This window comes from Loxodonta africana, chromosome 19 (genome assembly GCF_030014295.1).
Source record: "Loxodonta africana isolate mLoxAfr1 chromosome 19, mLoxAfr1.hap2, whole genome shotgun sequence".
Taxonomy (NCBI): Eukaryota; Metazoa; Chordata; class Mammalia; order Proboscidea; family Elephantidae; genus Loxodonta; species Loxodonta africana.
In genome coordinates this window covers 21,041,840-21,055,086 of record NC_087360.1, presented here as the reverse complement: position 1 = coordinate 21,055,086, position 13,247 = coordinate 21,041,840, and the positions used below count along the sequence as shown (strand labels likewise).

At 54.1% G+C, this 13,247-nt stretch overlaps 1 protein-coding gene across 1 annotated transcript; it reads right to left on the bottom strand.

Moving 5' to 3' along the window:
* Nucleotides 1-413: 413 nt before the first annotated feature.
* Nucleotides 414-5,449, bottom strand: LOC100663175 (RIMS-binding protein 3C-like). Its single transcript, XM_003419302.3, has one exon. The coding sequence runs from the start codon at nt 5,447-5,449 to the stop codon at nt 548-550; it is 4,902 nt and encodes a 1,633-aa protein (XP_003419350.2). The 3' UTR covers nt 414-547.
* Between the last annotated feature and the right edge of the window lie 7,798 nt (nt 5,450-13,247).

Below are 13,247 nucleotides of genomic sequence, written 5' to 3'. Positions count from 1 at the left end.
GAGTCCAGGGGTGCCCTACACTCCCCAGCTAGGCCCCTGGACAAAAGAGAGATGGCAGGGAAGACAGGGTTGTGTTTTCTTTGTGTTTTAACTTCTAAAATATTGTTTCTCTAAGAACATTTTAATGAGGGGCTGAACATGAGATAGGAAAATAACATTCTGATCACTTTTTTTTTTTTTTCAAGATGCAGACTTTTCTTGAGACTTTCATACAAGGAAATGGATGAATGATGTCAAACTCCTCAAGAAAACACAAGTTGACCACAGACAAAGGCACTTCTCAAAATACCTATTATCGTTATGTATGGTCCAACAGACTCTTGGGGCTTCGAGTTTTGTTTTCTTTTGGAAACGACTCCACTCGGACCTAAGCCCTGCCATTCTCAGGGGTAAGGGGACATGTGGTAGGGCCATCGGTTTGAACTGTGGCACTTGGGGCAGATGCTGCTGATGGAGACTATGGGGGGGAGTGTAAAGGTCCAAGTGCTTGCTGTCTTCTTGGCCTGGGAGTGGGGAGCCAGAGGCTCTACCCTGACTGGATCTTCACTCACTCCGTGTGGAAGGACATGTAATCCAGGAGGTGGGCTGGAACCAGGCCCCAGTGGCCTCCTGACTCCCCATAGTAGAATCCCTGGTCATCCACAGGCCCGTAGACTGTGACCATGTCCCCTGCTCTCAGAGCCAATTTGTCCTTTGCCCGGCCCTCTGCTTGCCTGTCTCTGGGGTCATAGTCCAGAGCTGCCATCATGGTCTTTGGGGTCCATGATGGGAGTCTCCTGGGGTTCCTTTGAGCCATGGGGAAGGAGCCCACAGAGCTCAAGTGCCCTTGAGCCAGCAGATGTCGCCTCCCATTGGTCCATTCCACACCCGCCTTTGACTCGGCCACCAGGTGCCCAGGGATGTTGCCCACCTGCCCACCACACTCTCCTCGGTAGAAGCCATTGGGGTCTTGAGACCCCCACACCCTCAGCAGCTGCCCTTTCTGAAAGGCCAGCTTCTCCTCTGCAGCCTGAGGGTTGGCAGACATCACTAGGGGGTCGTAATCAAAGAGGGCCACGAAGACCCTGGCTGGAGAGTCCGACTCCTGCCCCAGCCATGTGGGGTCAACCCTAGACATCTCAATGACTTTGCTGGACAGAGCTGGACACAGCACCGAACTCGGCTCATGGATCTGGTGCTGTTGCTTGCCCCCCAATGCCTGTCCTTGCCCACTCTGAGTCCTGAGTGCCTCCCTCTGCCCTTGCGGCTTTGCGCCCCATGCGTGGACACACACTTCCTTCTCCTCCAACATTTTGTGGCAGTCAGATACATACTGCTGGCTGGCACCTTGCTGGGCAGGGCCAGATATCTGGGCATCTTGCTTTTGCCTGAGGGCCTTCTCCAGGGAAGCGTTGCACTGACACAGCGTTTTCATCGACCCACACTCAGGAGAGGGATGCATGCGTCCTGGAGCCAGGGTTTTGCTGGTGCCCATGTCCTGGTAGTGATTTTCTTCCCCCACAGCCTGGCTGCCGGGTAGTGGCTGCCTGTGGTCCTGGACACTCTTCTGGAAGAGCAGGTCCTTCCTGCAGACCTCCCAGGCCTCTCGGGGCCCCTGGGCTTGGCTGCTGGCCCCCGAACATGGACACTGTCCTTCTGAACTCAGTGTGGGCACTGGGGACCACCTCCTTGGGGGTTCTTCAGGGAATGCTCCTAGAAACTCCACCTGCGGCCCCCCACAGCTTCTGGGGGCGTGGGGATTGGCCTTGGCACTCAGAGGAGCTAGTGATGGATTCTGAGCGCAGACAGGGAAGGTGACTCTGCAGGTAGATGGGTCGCCAAAGGTGTAGTCAAAGGGAGAGGTCTTGTGCAATCGGTGGCAGGTAAAACAGTCCGCTGGAATTTGGGCTGGCACCGAATCTAGGGACTCACCACAAAGGGACATGGTTCTAACTGAGACCTTCTGGCATGTCAAGGGTACCTGCAGCCGTGAAAAGTCCAGCAGGGTGCTCCCAGCGGTGGCATCAGCCACTTCCGCAATCTTGAGCCCATCAGCATACACAGCATAGCCTGTGACCTGGACCCCATTGGAGGACCCAGCTGAGTCGATGGTCACAGGGAGCCAGCTGACCACAAAGAGGCCTGGTGAGGAGTGGTGCTCCACCAATACATCCAGTGGAGGGTCAGGGGGTCCAGCCAAGGGCGTGGCAAAGGTGATGGTGGAGGACATGGTTTCCCAGGGTAGCTGCAGCAAGTCCCATGGCAACTGTACCTCCACCCGTGCCTGGTATCTGGTAGCAGGACACAGGCTGTGAAAGGTGTAGCAGCTCACACCTGCTGGGGTCAGCGCGTGCTCCTGGTCATCCAGGTACACCATGTGGGGGTGACTGCTGCTGCTGCAGACCCAGGTGATCTCGACAGATGTGGCTGTGACACTCTGCAGGCCTAGTTGCATGGGGGCCACACAGAGGGGCCCCCTGCACCCTAGAAGGGCTCTGGAAAAGCCAGGTTCCCCCACATGCTGCAGCAATCCCAGTCGATAGGCTTCCATCGTGGCATCCACGATCCCCACTGCCACTTCTGTCTTGGAGCCCACCTTGGTCACCGGGTATGACCCCGTGTCTGCCGCAGCCTGGCTTTTCCCAGGTAACAAGCTGAGACTCGTGTCTTCCTGTGAAGCTCTGCCCTGCCCTGCTGGGAGTGAAATGGGGTCAAGGTTGGGGGACTTGGAGGGGAGGCAGTCCAGAATGTCACTGTTTGGGACCTGCTCCACCAGGTTGGAGGGCACCAGCCCCTGTGGGCCATCCTCAAGCTCCCCCTTATAGAAGCCATCCTCATCCATGTCCCCAAAGATGTACAGATAGTTCCCAGCTGTGAGGGGCAGCTCCCCCTTGGGGTGCTCATTAGGCCCCTCAAATGGGTTGTAGCTATATCGAGCCAGGAAGATCTTGAGCTTGGAGGTGGTGTGGGCCTCTAAGCCCCCTATGTCCAGGGTAGGGGACACATTGTCCAGCTCCAGGTCATCCACCTCGCTTGCTGTGTCCAAGTCCAGATTAGGGCAGGATGGCACAGTGGCCCACACGGACTCCATCTCTGAGGAGGAGTTAGAGCTGGCTTTCCTGGCCTGGGGCCTAGAGTTTGGAGGCCAGTCAGCAGGGACTCTGGTTGGTACTTGGGGATCACTGGCTGGCTTCCCAAGGGCAACTTGGCTCTCTGGCGGTGAGGCTTCCCTGTTCTGCTTGTCCCTGCTGGGCGGGGAGAGTGCTTGGTCTTCAAGCCCTGGTTGGTGCTTGGGCCTTCTGCTGCCCCTGGCTTGGGACTTAGGGACTTGGGTGGCCTCCTGGGGCTGACACTGCAGTGCCCGAATCTCCTCCCGGGCAGCCTGGAGGTCCCGCAGGGCATTCTTCAGGTCGTGCTGCAGCTGCTGCTGCCTGTCCTGCCCGCGCGCCGCCTGCTGAAGCAGCTGCTCCGCCAGCAGACCCGCGGCGTTGCGCTCCTGGCACGCGCGGCCCAGCTGCCCGCGCACGTCGCTGTTCTCGGCCTCCACCTTCCGCACACAGTCGGCCTGGGCCTGCAGCCGCGCGTTCTCCTCCGCCAGCCAAGCGCCCTCGCGCAGCGCCGCCTCTAGCTGCGCCTCGGCCTCGTCGCCTCGTCGCCGCGCAGCTGCCGCCTGCGCTCCCAGCTCCTCGCACTCGCGCCGCCGCGCGCCCAGCTCGCACTCCAGCTCCTGCACCTGGCGCCGCGCCTCCTCGCAGGGTGCGCTCTGGACGCCCGCCTGGGCCCGGGCGCCGCCCTGGCCCTGTTGCACCGTCAGCTGCCTTTGCAGGCGCAACACCTCCCGCTGGGATTCGCGCAGCAGCCGGTCCAAGTCGCTGACACTGAGCAACTGTGTGCCAGGGGCGCCGCCTCCAGGGAGCGGGGAGCTGGCGAGGCCGGAGGCAAAGCGCGCCTGCAGCTGGTGGCACTCCTGCCGCAGCTCCTCGATCTGCTTGTCCTTGGCCTGCAGCGCGCTCGCCTGCTCTGCCAGGTCCCGGGTGCACTGGCGCACGAAGGCCTGGCACAGCCCCAGGTCTGCGCGGCTCTCACCCGGCACGGGCGCGCTCATCGCTCGCAAGTTGGTCTCCTGCAGCTTGCGGGCGCGGTCCTCCAGGCGCCGCGCCAGGCCACTCAATTTCGCGTTCTTCACCTTGAGCTGCTTCACCTTCTCGTCCGCCTGGTCCGGGACGCCGGCGCGCCGCAACTGGCTGTTCTCCTCGCTCAGGACCGAGCAGCGGCGGGCCAGCACGTGCAGCGCCTCGGCCAACTCCGAGTTCCGTTTCACCAGCGCAGGATAGTCCAAGCTCAGCGAGGAGGTCAGGGCCTCGCAGGCCTGGCTCCCCGAGCCTTCCCCGCCTCGCGGGTCACCAGCTTTTCTGTGCTCCGACGGTGGCAGGGGCGGGGGCGGGGGCGGTGGTGATGATGATGGTGGTGGCGGCGGTGGCGGCGGCGGCTGGGGGCTCGGGGAATCCGGGATGGAGGCATCTGGCAAGGAGGAGGTTCGCTCCTCGGGTTTGGAGTCCTTGGGACGACTCCAGGTGCTGTCGAGGGAGCCGGACTGCGCGGGGGACAAGGAGTCTACGGAGCTGGCGCGCGTGGGGAGCAGGCCACCGGAGGAGCTGGAGCGTGCAGTGCGCGCCAAGTCAAGGGAGCGGGAGCGCACGCGGGTGCCGGTGCTCAAGCTGTGAAGTGATCCTCGTCGACAGGTTGGCTCTGGGCGGCGGCTGGCGGCCTCGGGCTGCGGCTCTTCCGAGACATGCACGGCCCGGGGTTCGGGTGGCGCTGACAAAGCGGGGCGCCAGCGGAAGTGCTCCAGGATGTACTTGAGGAAGAGTTGGCGCGACACGTCGAGCTCCGCCTGCAGGTGGCGGATGCGCGCGGCCTGCTCGCCGTCGGTCTCCCAGCGCAGCTGCGCCAACACGTCTTGCAAGCGACAACCGCACTGTGCGGCCGCCGCCTCGGGCGCCCCCGCGCGGCGGCAGTGGCCGCGGTTCACCAGCTCCTCGGCCAGCTGGCGCTGCAGCTCCCGGGCCTGGCGCACCACACCGTCGCGCTCGCGATGCAGCACCTGCTGCAGCTGCCGCATCTCGGCCTCCTTCCAGCGCAGCAGCTGCCGGATCTCGGCCTCGCGCTCCCGCAGCACTGCCTCCTGCAGCTGCCGCAGCTCCCGGCAGCGCTGCGCCTCCCACTTGGAGCGCAGGTGGTCCGCCAGCTGCTGCCGCTCCCGCTCGCCTGCCTCTCGCAGCTGGCGCTCCTGGGCTGCGAAGCGCCGCCGTTCCGCCCGCCCGCGCGCCCGCTCCGCCTCCAGCTCGGCCCGCAGCTTTTCCAGCTCTCGCCTCTGCTCTTCCAGCACCGCTGCCGCCGGGCCCGGGCTACCCGGCTTCTTGGGTGACGCGCGGCCGCCCCCCAAGGGGTTGGGATAGTCCTTGGTCATGGTGGCCGCGGCCTGGCTAGATGCCTGACCTCACCTGGCCGAGGCCGCCGCTCACCAACTGCCACCGCCCGGGCCGCAGCCAACCGTCCCGCGCGCCTCTTCCGGCGCCCCCTGTGGGTCTCCGCGCGCCCCTTCCGCCCTTGGACAGGTCTTCCCCACCTCTGAGGGCCGCGCGACTTGCGCCCTTCTTCCGGCTGTCTGTCTAGCCTGGTTCAGGCTCCCTATGCCCAGGCTCAATCCAGCCAGTTTCCCTCCTGGGATGCCTGGGGTCTCTGCCCTCTGGCTCCCCCTTTTCCTGCTCCTGGCACCAACTCCTTTGTGACCTGTCCCAAGCACCCTCCCAGGCACTGTGCAATCCTTTCCAGGCCAAGGCCCTCAGTGGGAAGCCCCTGACCTACCCCCTGGGACCTGGAGAAAGGGGCTGTGTGAGGGAAGATCATGGCTGGAGTGTAAGCTGACTGGGGCTGGCCTGGCCTGGGGTGGGGAGGGGGTTCAAGTGGTGTGTTTGGCCTGGACAGTAGGATAATGCCCCCACCTGAGGCCTCCGCTAGGGAGGGTGTTTGGGGTGGGTGTATTTGGAGGGCCCCTGCCCTCCCAGTAGCCTGGAAAAGTTACCTGAAACCCTGACCTGCCTGTTCTTGATTCATCTTTGTATGTCCTTCAAGGAAGCTCAGAGAGATATGGCGCTCTCTATGGTCACAGAAGTAGCTGAGTAGGGATTCGAACTTGCAAATTCTGCCTCCAGCGTCCCTGGACACTGATCCCATCTGCCCAGTGTCAAGGGGGCAGACTTTCTCCCAGAAAGGAGCCTTGCATTTTGGAACTGCAGAAGGAGAGGAGAGTCAAATGGAGTCCCCAGGGGGACTGCCAGTCAGAGAGGAGAGAGGGAAGGGAGAAAACAGACCTGCTATGCCTCTCAGGTTTACCGTCAGGGTTCACTTCACTCTTCGGTCTGGCCTGCTTTCCGGTAAGGTAAAGCCCAAGGCCCCTGTGTGCCCAGCCCAGTCCCTGTGTCACCTCCCTGGAGTTAGCAAGGTCAGTGAGCCTTCCATAGCCCTCCAAGGGGCAGTGTGGCCTGGTGGCAAGGTTTGTCAGCCTCTGGAGTCCAACAGCCCTTCAGCTTCCTGTATCACTTCCATGCCCTCATCTGTAAAATGGGCTAATAGTGCAGTCTACTCTGGGCTGTGTGGCTGGGGAAGGTTCCCTTCCCACTTTGAGAGTCCATTGTGTTATGTGAGGGTTCAGTGAGGTAGGAGTCCTCATGGCAGGTGGGAAGGGTCAGAGAGACCTGAGTTTCCTTCCAGGCTCTTCCACGTTTTGTCTGGGTGACCACTGGTTATCACCTCTCCCACTGTCTGCACCATGGATGTATTGAGAGCCGCAGCCTTCCAGGGTTGGAGAACAGGAAAGACTCCATGGCCCAAGGCCAGGTGTCAGGTAAGAGCTGCATCGAGGTCTGTGTAAATTTTTATCTTCTGTCCAGGGCTTTGCCTGGGCCCCTGCCACCTTCTTACAGGCGCCTGAAGACTCCCTCTGGCTCTTGTTTACTTCTAGGCCTTTGCATGTGCTCTTCTCCCTGGCATTACTTTTTCAGACACTAAGAGAGCAGACCCCATGGTGGACCAAGTACCTACCATTTGTCTTGCTCAGTGCTAAGTGTGTGCCATACATTCTTATTTAAACCTCTGTCTCAGTGCTGCTGTTAACAGAAATACTACAAATGGATGGCTTTAAAGAAATGTATTTTCTCACAGTTCAGGAGGCTGGAAGTCTGAATTCAGGGGGCCATTTCTAGGGGAAAGCTCTCTCTCTGCTGGCTCTGGAGGGAGATCCTTGTCTCTTTCAGCTTCTGCAGCCCTGGCGTTCCTCAGGCCCTTGGTGATCCAGGCATGACAGGATCACCATTTGTGTTCATTTGTTTCTGCTTCTCAGAAATGATAGGTTTAGGACACACCTTACACTGCCATGGCCTCATTAACATAACAAATAAAACCCTATTTCCAAATGGGATTGCATCCACAGGCGTAGGGGTTAGAATTCCAACACATATTTTGGGGACACAATTCAATCCATAGCAACCTCCTATGCCCATTTGACATATGAGAAGCCTCAAGCTCCAGTGGATCAAGAATTGTGCTCGTTAACAAAGTTTATTAAGAAAATGTTCTGCATCTCATTTTGGTGAGTGGTGTCTGGGGTTTTAAAAGCTAGCCAGCAGCCATCTAAGATGCATAAATTTCCCAACATGCCTGGAGCAAAGGAGAATGAAGAACACCAAAGACAAGGAAAATGTTAGCCCAAGAGACAAAAACAGCCACATACACCAGAGACTCTATCAGCCTGAGACCAGAAGAACTAGATGGTGCCCGGCTACCACCAGTAACCTCCCTGGCAGGGAACACAACATAGAGTCCCTGACAGAGCAGGAGAAAACTGCGGTGCAGAACTCAAATTCATGTAAGAAGACCAGACTTAGTGGTCTGACTGAGACTAGAGGAACCCCAGTAGACATAGCCCCCAGACTCTCTGTTAACCCAGAACTAAAACCATTCCCCAAGCCAACTCTTCAGAAAAAGATTAGGCTGGACTATCAAATATAAAATGATACTCGTGAAGAGTGTGCTTCTTAGTTTAAGTAGATACACAAGACTAAATGGGCAGCTCCTGCCCGGAGGCGAGGGGAGAAGGCAGAGAGGGTCAGGAGCTGGTTGAATGGACACCGGAAATGTGGGGTGGAAAGGAGGAGCGTGCTGCCACATTGTAGGGATAGCAACTAGGGTCACATAACAATGTGTATATAAATTTTGTATGAGAAACTAACTTGAGCTGGAAACTTTCACCTAAAGCACAATAAAAAAAAAAATTGTGCTTGAGGTCATCCGGCCGGTCAGAGAGTCCTGCATAATGCCTGTTTCTGTCCACTCACCTACTAATAACCTTGTCTTGTTCTTGGGGCTCGACTTAGCAGTTCCCTCCTCCAGAAGCCTTCCCTGACTCTCCAGGCTGCTTCTTTTCCCAGAATAGGCTCTGAGGAGAGGTAGGTGGGAGAGGGACCCAGGGCCAGGTGGAAGGAAGAGCAGAGGGCACTGCCTGCTCGGCTCTACCTACCTCCTGTATTCGGCTTGTACTGGCAGCAAGAACTGAAGCCCTGAGGTCTGGCCCACCCATCTGGACTTGGGGCAGAGGCCTCAGGCTGGACCAGAATGAGATGTTGGTGGGACATCTGTAGAACCTGAGGTGCAGAACACATATGCATATACATGAACATGTAGGAACACATGCATACATATGCAGGAACAAGTGCACATACATGCAGGAACACGTGTACGCACATGCACGAACACGTGCACGCACAAGCACAAGCACACACATATATGAACACACACACGGCCTCTCTGCCTGACCATCTGCATCGCTTGTTAGTCCTGATTGTACACAACCTCCTTCCTGCCCTTCCTGCCCCTGGTGCCAAATGGTGGATGGACTCCTGGTGTCCTGATCATCTATAGTCAGACTTTGACCTGGCCTCACATTAGAAACCCTTTACTTCTCTATGGTACTCTCACAACTTAGGTTCTGCAGCTCTGAGGAGGCTATCTAGCTCTGAGCCACCAACAGACTCCCCCCCATGTGAACTTTCCCTGCCCCACACAGCCTCTTCTGTGACTGATATTCCTGGGTTTCTACTGTCAGACAGGCTCTCTCTATTACACAGTAACCCCCCAGGTAGACAGGCAGATGACCTTGGTACCATTTTGCAGGCAGGAAGACTGAGGCTCAGAGAAGCACATGGTGTGTTCACTCAGCACGTGGCCCTCTGGGCTCTGTACTTTCCTCTGTACTCATGTTTCTCAAGCTGGGCCTCCCTGAGCCCTGGTATGCTGTAGGAGATGCCTTTGGGCAGTGGTGAGTAACAGGGACACCCAGAATTATGGCTCTACATGTTCTCTTTGAGAAGCAAGGTGGGAGGTGGTGGGAACAGGCATGATGCGAGGGTAGCCTTAGCCTAGAGCTGTGCTGGGCTGCTCAGCTTGGTAGCCACGGGAAGGGGCTGTCCTCACACAGTTTCCACCATAGCCCTGAGAGCACCAACCTATCCTCTGAGTAAGAAGAGGGCACAGGCTTGGAGAGTGTCTTAGTTATCTACTGCTGCTATAACACAAATACCACAGGGGGTGTCTTTAAGAAACAGAAATTGATTCTCTCATGGTTTAGGAGGCTAGAAGTCTGAATTCAGGATGCTGGCTCTAGGGGAAGGCTTTCTCTTTCTGTTGGCTCTGGGAGAAGGTCCTTGTCTCTTCTGAGGTCCTGCTCCTGGGCGATCTTCATGTGGCTTGGCTTCTCTCTTCCCTAATCTCTGCTTGCTTACTTGCTTGTTTAATCTCTTTTATATTTTTTATCTCAAAGGAGATTGATTTAAAACATGCCTTACACTAATACTGTGTCATTAACATAACAAAGAAAACCCATTCCCAAATGGGATTATAACCATAGGTATAGGGGTTAGGATTTACAACACATGTTTTTGGAGGACACAATTCAAACCATGATAGCAGGAGTGCATAGCTTGCCAGGGCTTGTGGGCAGCTGTGGCCCAGCTAGGTTGTCACTTCAAGGCAGTGGGGCTCTACAGCTTGAATGTCCTGCTGCAGCCTCATTCCTGTTGTTAGCTGCTGTCAAGTCAGCTCTGACTTCTGCCGTCCTTATGTATAACAGAACAAAATGTTGCCCATTCTTCCACCATCTTCATGTTATTGGTATGTCTGAGTCCATTGTAGCTATTGAATCAATCCATTTCACTGAGGGTTTCCTTCGTTTTTGCTGACACTCTATTTTACCAAACATGATGCCCTTTTCTAGGGATTGGTCTTTCCTGATTGTATATCCAAAGTAAGCAAGATGAAGTCTCACCTCTTGGTTTCTAAGGAACATTCCGGCTGTACTTCCTCCAAGACTGATTTTTCATTCTTTTGCCCATCCATGCTGTAATCAATGTTCTTTGCCAACACCACAATTAGAATGTGTCAACTTTTCTTCTGTCTTCCTTTTTCATTCTCCAACTTTTACAGGCATATGAAGCTATTGAAGACCATGGCTTGGGTCTGGCACACCTTAGTCATCAAAGTGACATCTTTGCTTTTTAAAACTTTAAAGAGGTCTTTTACAGCATGTTTTCCCAATGCAATACATTGTTCGATTTCTTGACTGCTGTTCCATGGGCTTTGATTATTGATCCAACTAGAATGAACTCCTTAATAACTTCAATTTCTTCACCAGCTGTGCCCCAGACAGATTGGGAGGGTAGGTCACCCCTGAGGATGCAGACAGTGGGGTCAGTCTCTGGGAACCTCACAGTCAGCACTTAGCAACTGCCTTTGCGTGCACCATCCATGGCATGTCAGTAGCTTCCAGAATGTTGCTGAGTGATTGAGTTAATTAGGCTTCCTGGCCCTGGGCTTCTGGCAATCCTGAACTTATGCCTACCACCCCTACCACTCCGAGCCCCACAGAGCAGAGGCCGTCTTCTTTGGCCCCCACCACGTCCCTACATAAGGCCCAGCATGGCATCGGTGCCCAAAACATGTGGAAAAGATTCATTGTCATGGATTGAATTATGTCCTCCCCAAAATGTGTGTATCAATTTGCCTGGGCCATGATTCCTGGTATTGTGTGATTTTCCTGTATGTTGTAAATCCTGCCTTTATGATGTTAATGAAGGAGGATGGGTGTCAGTTGTGCTAGTGAGGCAGGACTCATCTACAAGATTGGATTGTGTCTTGAGGCAATCTTTTGAGATATAAAAGAGAGTAGGGAGCTGAGAGACACTGAGACCTCATACCACCAAGAAAGCAGTAGCAGGAACTAAGCGTGTCCTTTGGACCCAAGGTCCCTGCGTGGAGAAGGTCTTAGTTGGGGGGGGGGGCGAAATTGATGAGAAGGTCGACAGAGAAAGAAAGCCTTCTGCTAGAGCTGACGCCCTGAATATGGACTTTTAGCCTACTTTACTTTGAAGAAATAAATTTCTCCTTGTTAAAGCCATCCACTTGTGGTATTTCTGTTATAGCAGCACTAGAAGACTAAGACAGTCATGAACAGGGAGACAGGAGATACATCATTAGCTCTCCCTGTTGCCACCTTCTCTGGGTCTCAGCTTTTTTGTGTATACAATGAAAGGGATGGATTACACCAATGATCTTCAAACTGGATTCCTTAGGACCCTAGGGTTCCTGAGAATATCTTAGGACTGTCAAAGGTGGAGATATATGTACAGGGAGCTGAAGGAGAGACATTGCCCACTACCTGCTTCAATGGGAGCAGGTGATTCATTAGTGTCATTAATTGGGTTTGAAGGAGGACTTCTGCCATCTATCTGTCAGTCCTACTGTGGTGGCTTCAATATTGCCATGACACTGGAAGCTATGCAACCATTATTTCAAATACCAGCATGGTCACACAGGGTGGATAGTTTGCAGCAGATCTTCCAGACTAAGACTACAAAGAAAGGGCTGGTGATCTACTTCCGAAAATCAGTCAAAACCCTGTGGGTGGATCACAACAGAACATTGTCTGATACAGCGCTGGAAGATGAGCCCCCTGGCTTGAAAGACACTACACCATAGCCACAACAACGGACTCAAGCATATCAACCATTATGAAGATGGTACAGGAACAGGCAATGTTTTGTTCCGCCATATATATGGTGACTATATATGTGAACCTCGACAGGTGGAATGCACACGAATCAAATAGACTGCATCTGTGGAAAGAGATGATGGAAAAGCTTGATATCATCAGTCAGAACGGGGCCAGAAGCTGACTGCAGAACAGACCATCAATTGTTCATGTGCAAGTTCAAATTGAAGCTGAAGAAAATTAGAATAAGCCCACGAGAAACAAAATACGACCTTGAGTATATTCCACCTGAATTTGGAGAGCATCTCGAGAACAGATTTGTCACGTTGAACACTAATAACCGAAGAGCAGACAAGTTGTGGAATGACATCAAGGACATCATACATGAAGAAAGCTAAAGTTCGTTAAACAGACAGGAAAGAAAGAAAAGACCAAAATGGATATCAGAAGAGACTCTGAAACTTGCTCTTGAACATAGAGTAGCTAAAGCAAATTGAAGAAATGTTGAAGTAAAAGAGCTGAACAGAAGATTTCAAAGGGCAGCTCAAGAAGACAAAGTAAAGTATGATAATGAAATGTACAGAGACCTGGAGCTAGAGTACCAAAAGGGAAGAACACACTCAGCATTTCTCAAGCTGAAAGAACTGAAGAAAAAATTCAAGTCTTGAGTGGCAATATTGAAGGATTCTATGCAGAAAATATTGAACAATGCAGGAAGTATCAAAAGAAGATAGAAGGAATACACAGAGTCACTGTACCAAAAAGAATTGGTTGACGCTCAACCATTTTAGGAGGTAGCATATGATCAAGAACCAATGGGACTGAAGGAAAAAGTCCAAGCTGCACTGAAGGCATTGACAAAAAACAAGGTTCTAGGAACTGACAGAATACCAGTTGAGATGGTTCAACAAATGGATGTAGCAACAGAGGTACTCACTCATCTATGCCAAGAAATTTGGAAGATACCTACCTGGCCAACCGACTGGAAGAGATTCATATTTGTACCCATACCAAACAAAGGTGATCCAACAGAATGCAAAAATTACCGAAGGATGTTATTAATATAACATACAAGTAAAATTTTGCTGAAGATCATTCAAAAGTGGTTGTAGCAGTACATCGACGGCGAACTGCCAGAAGTTTAAGGCAGATTCAAAGAGGACAT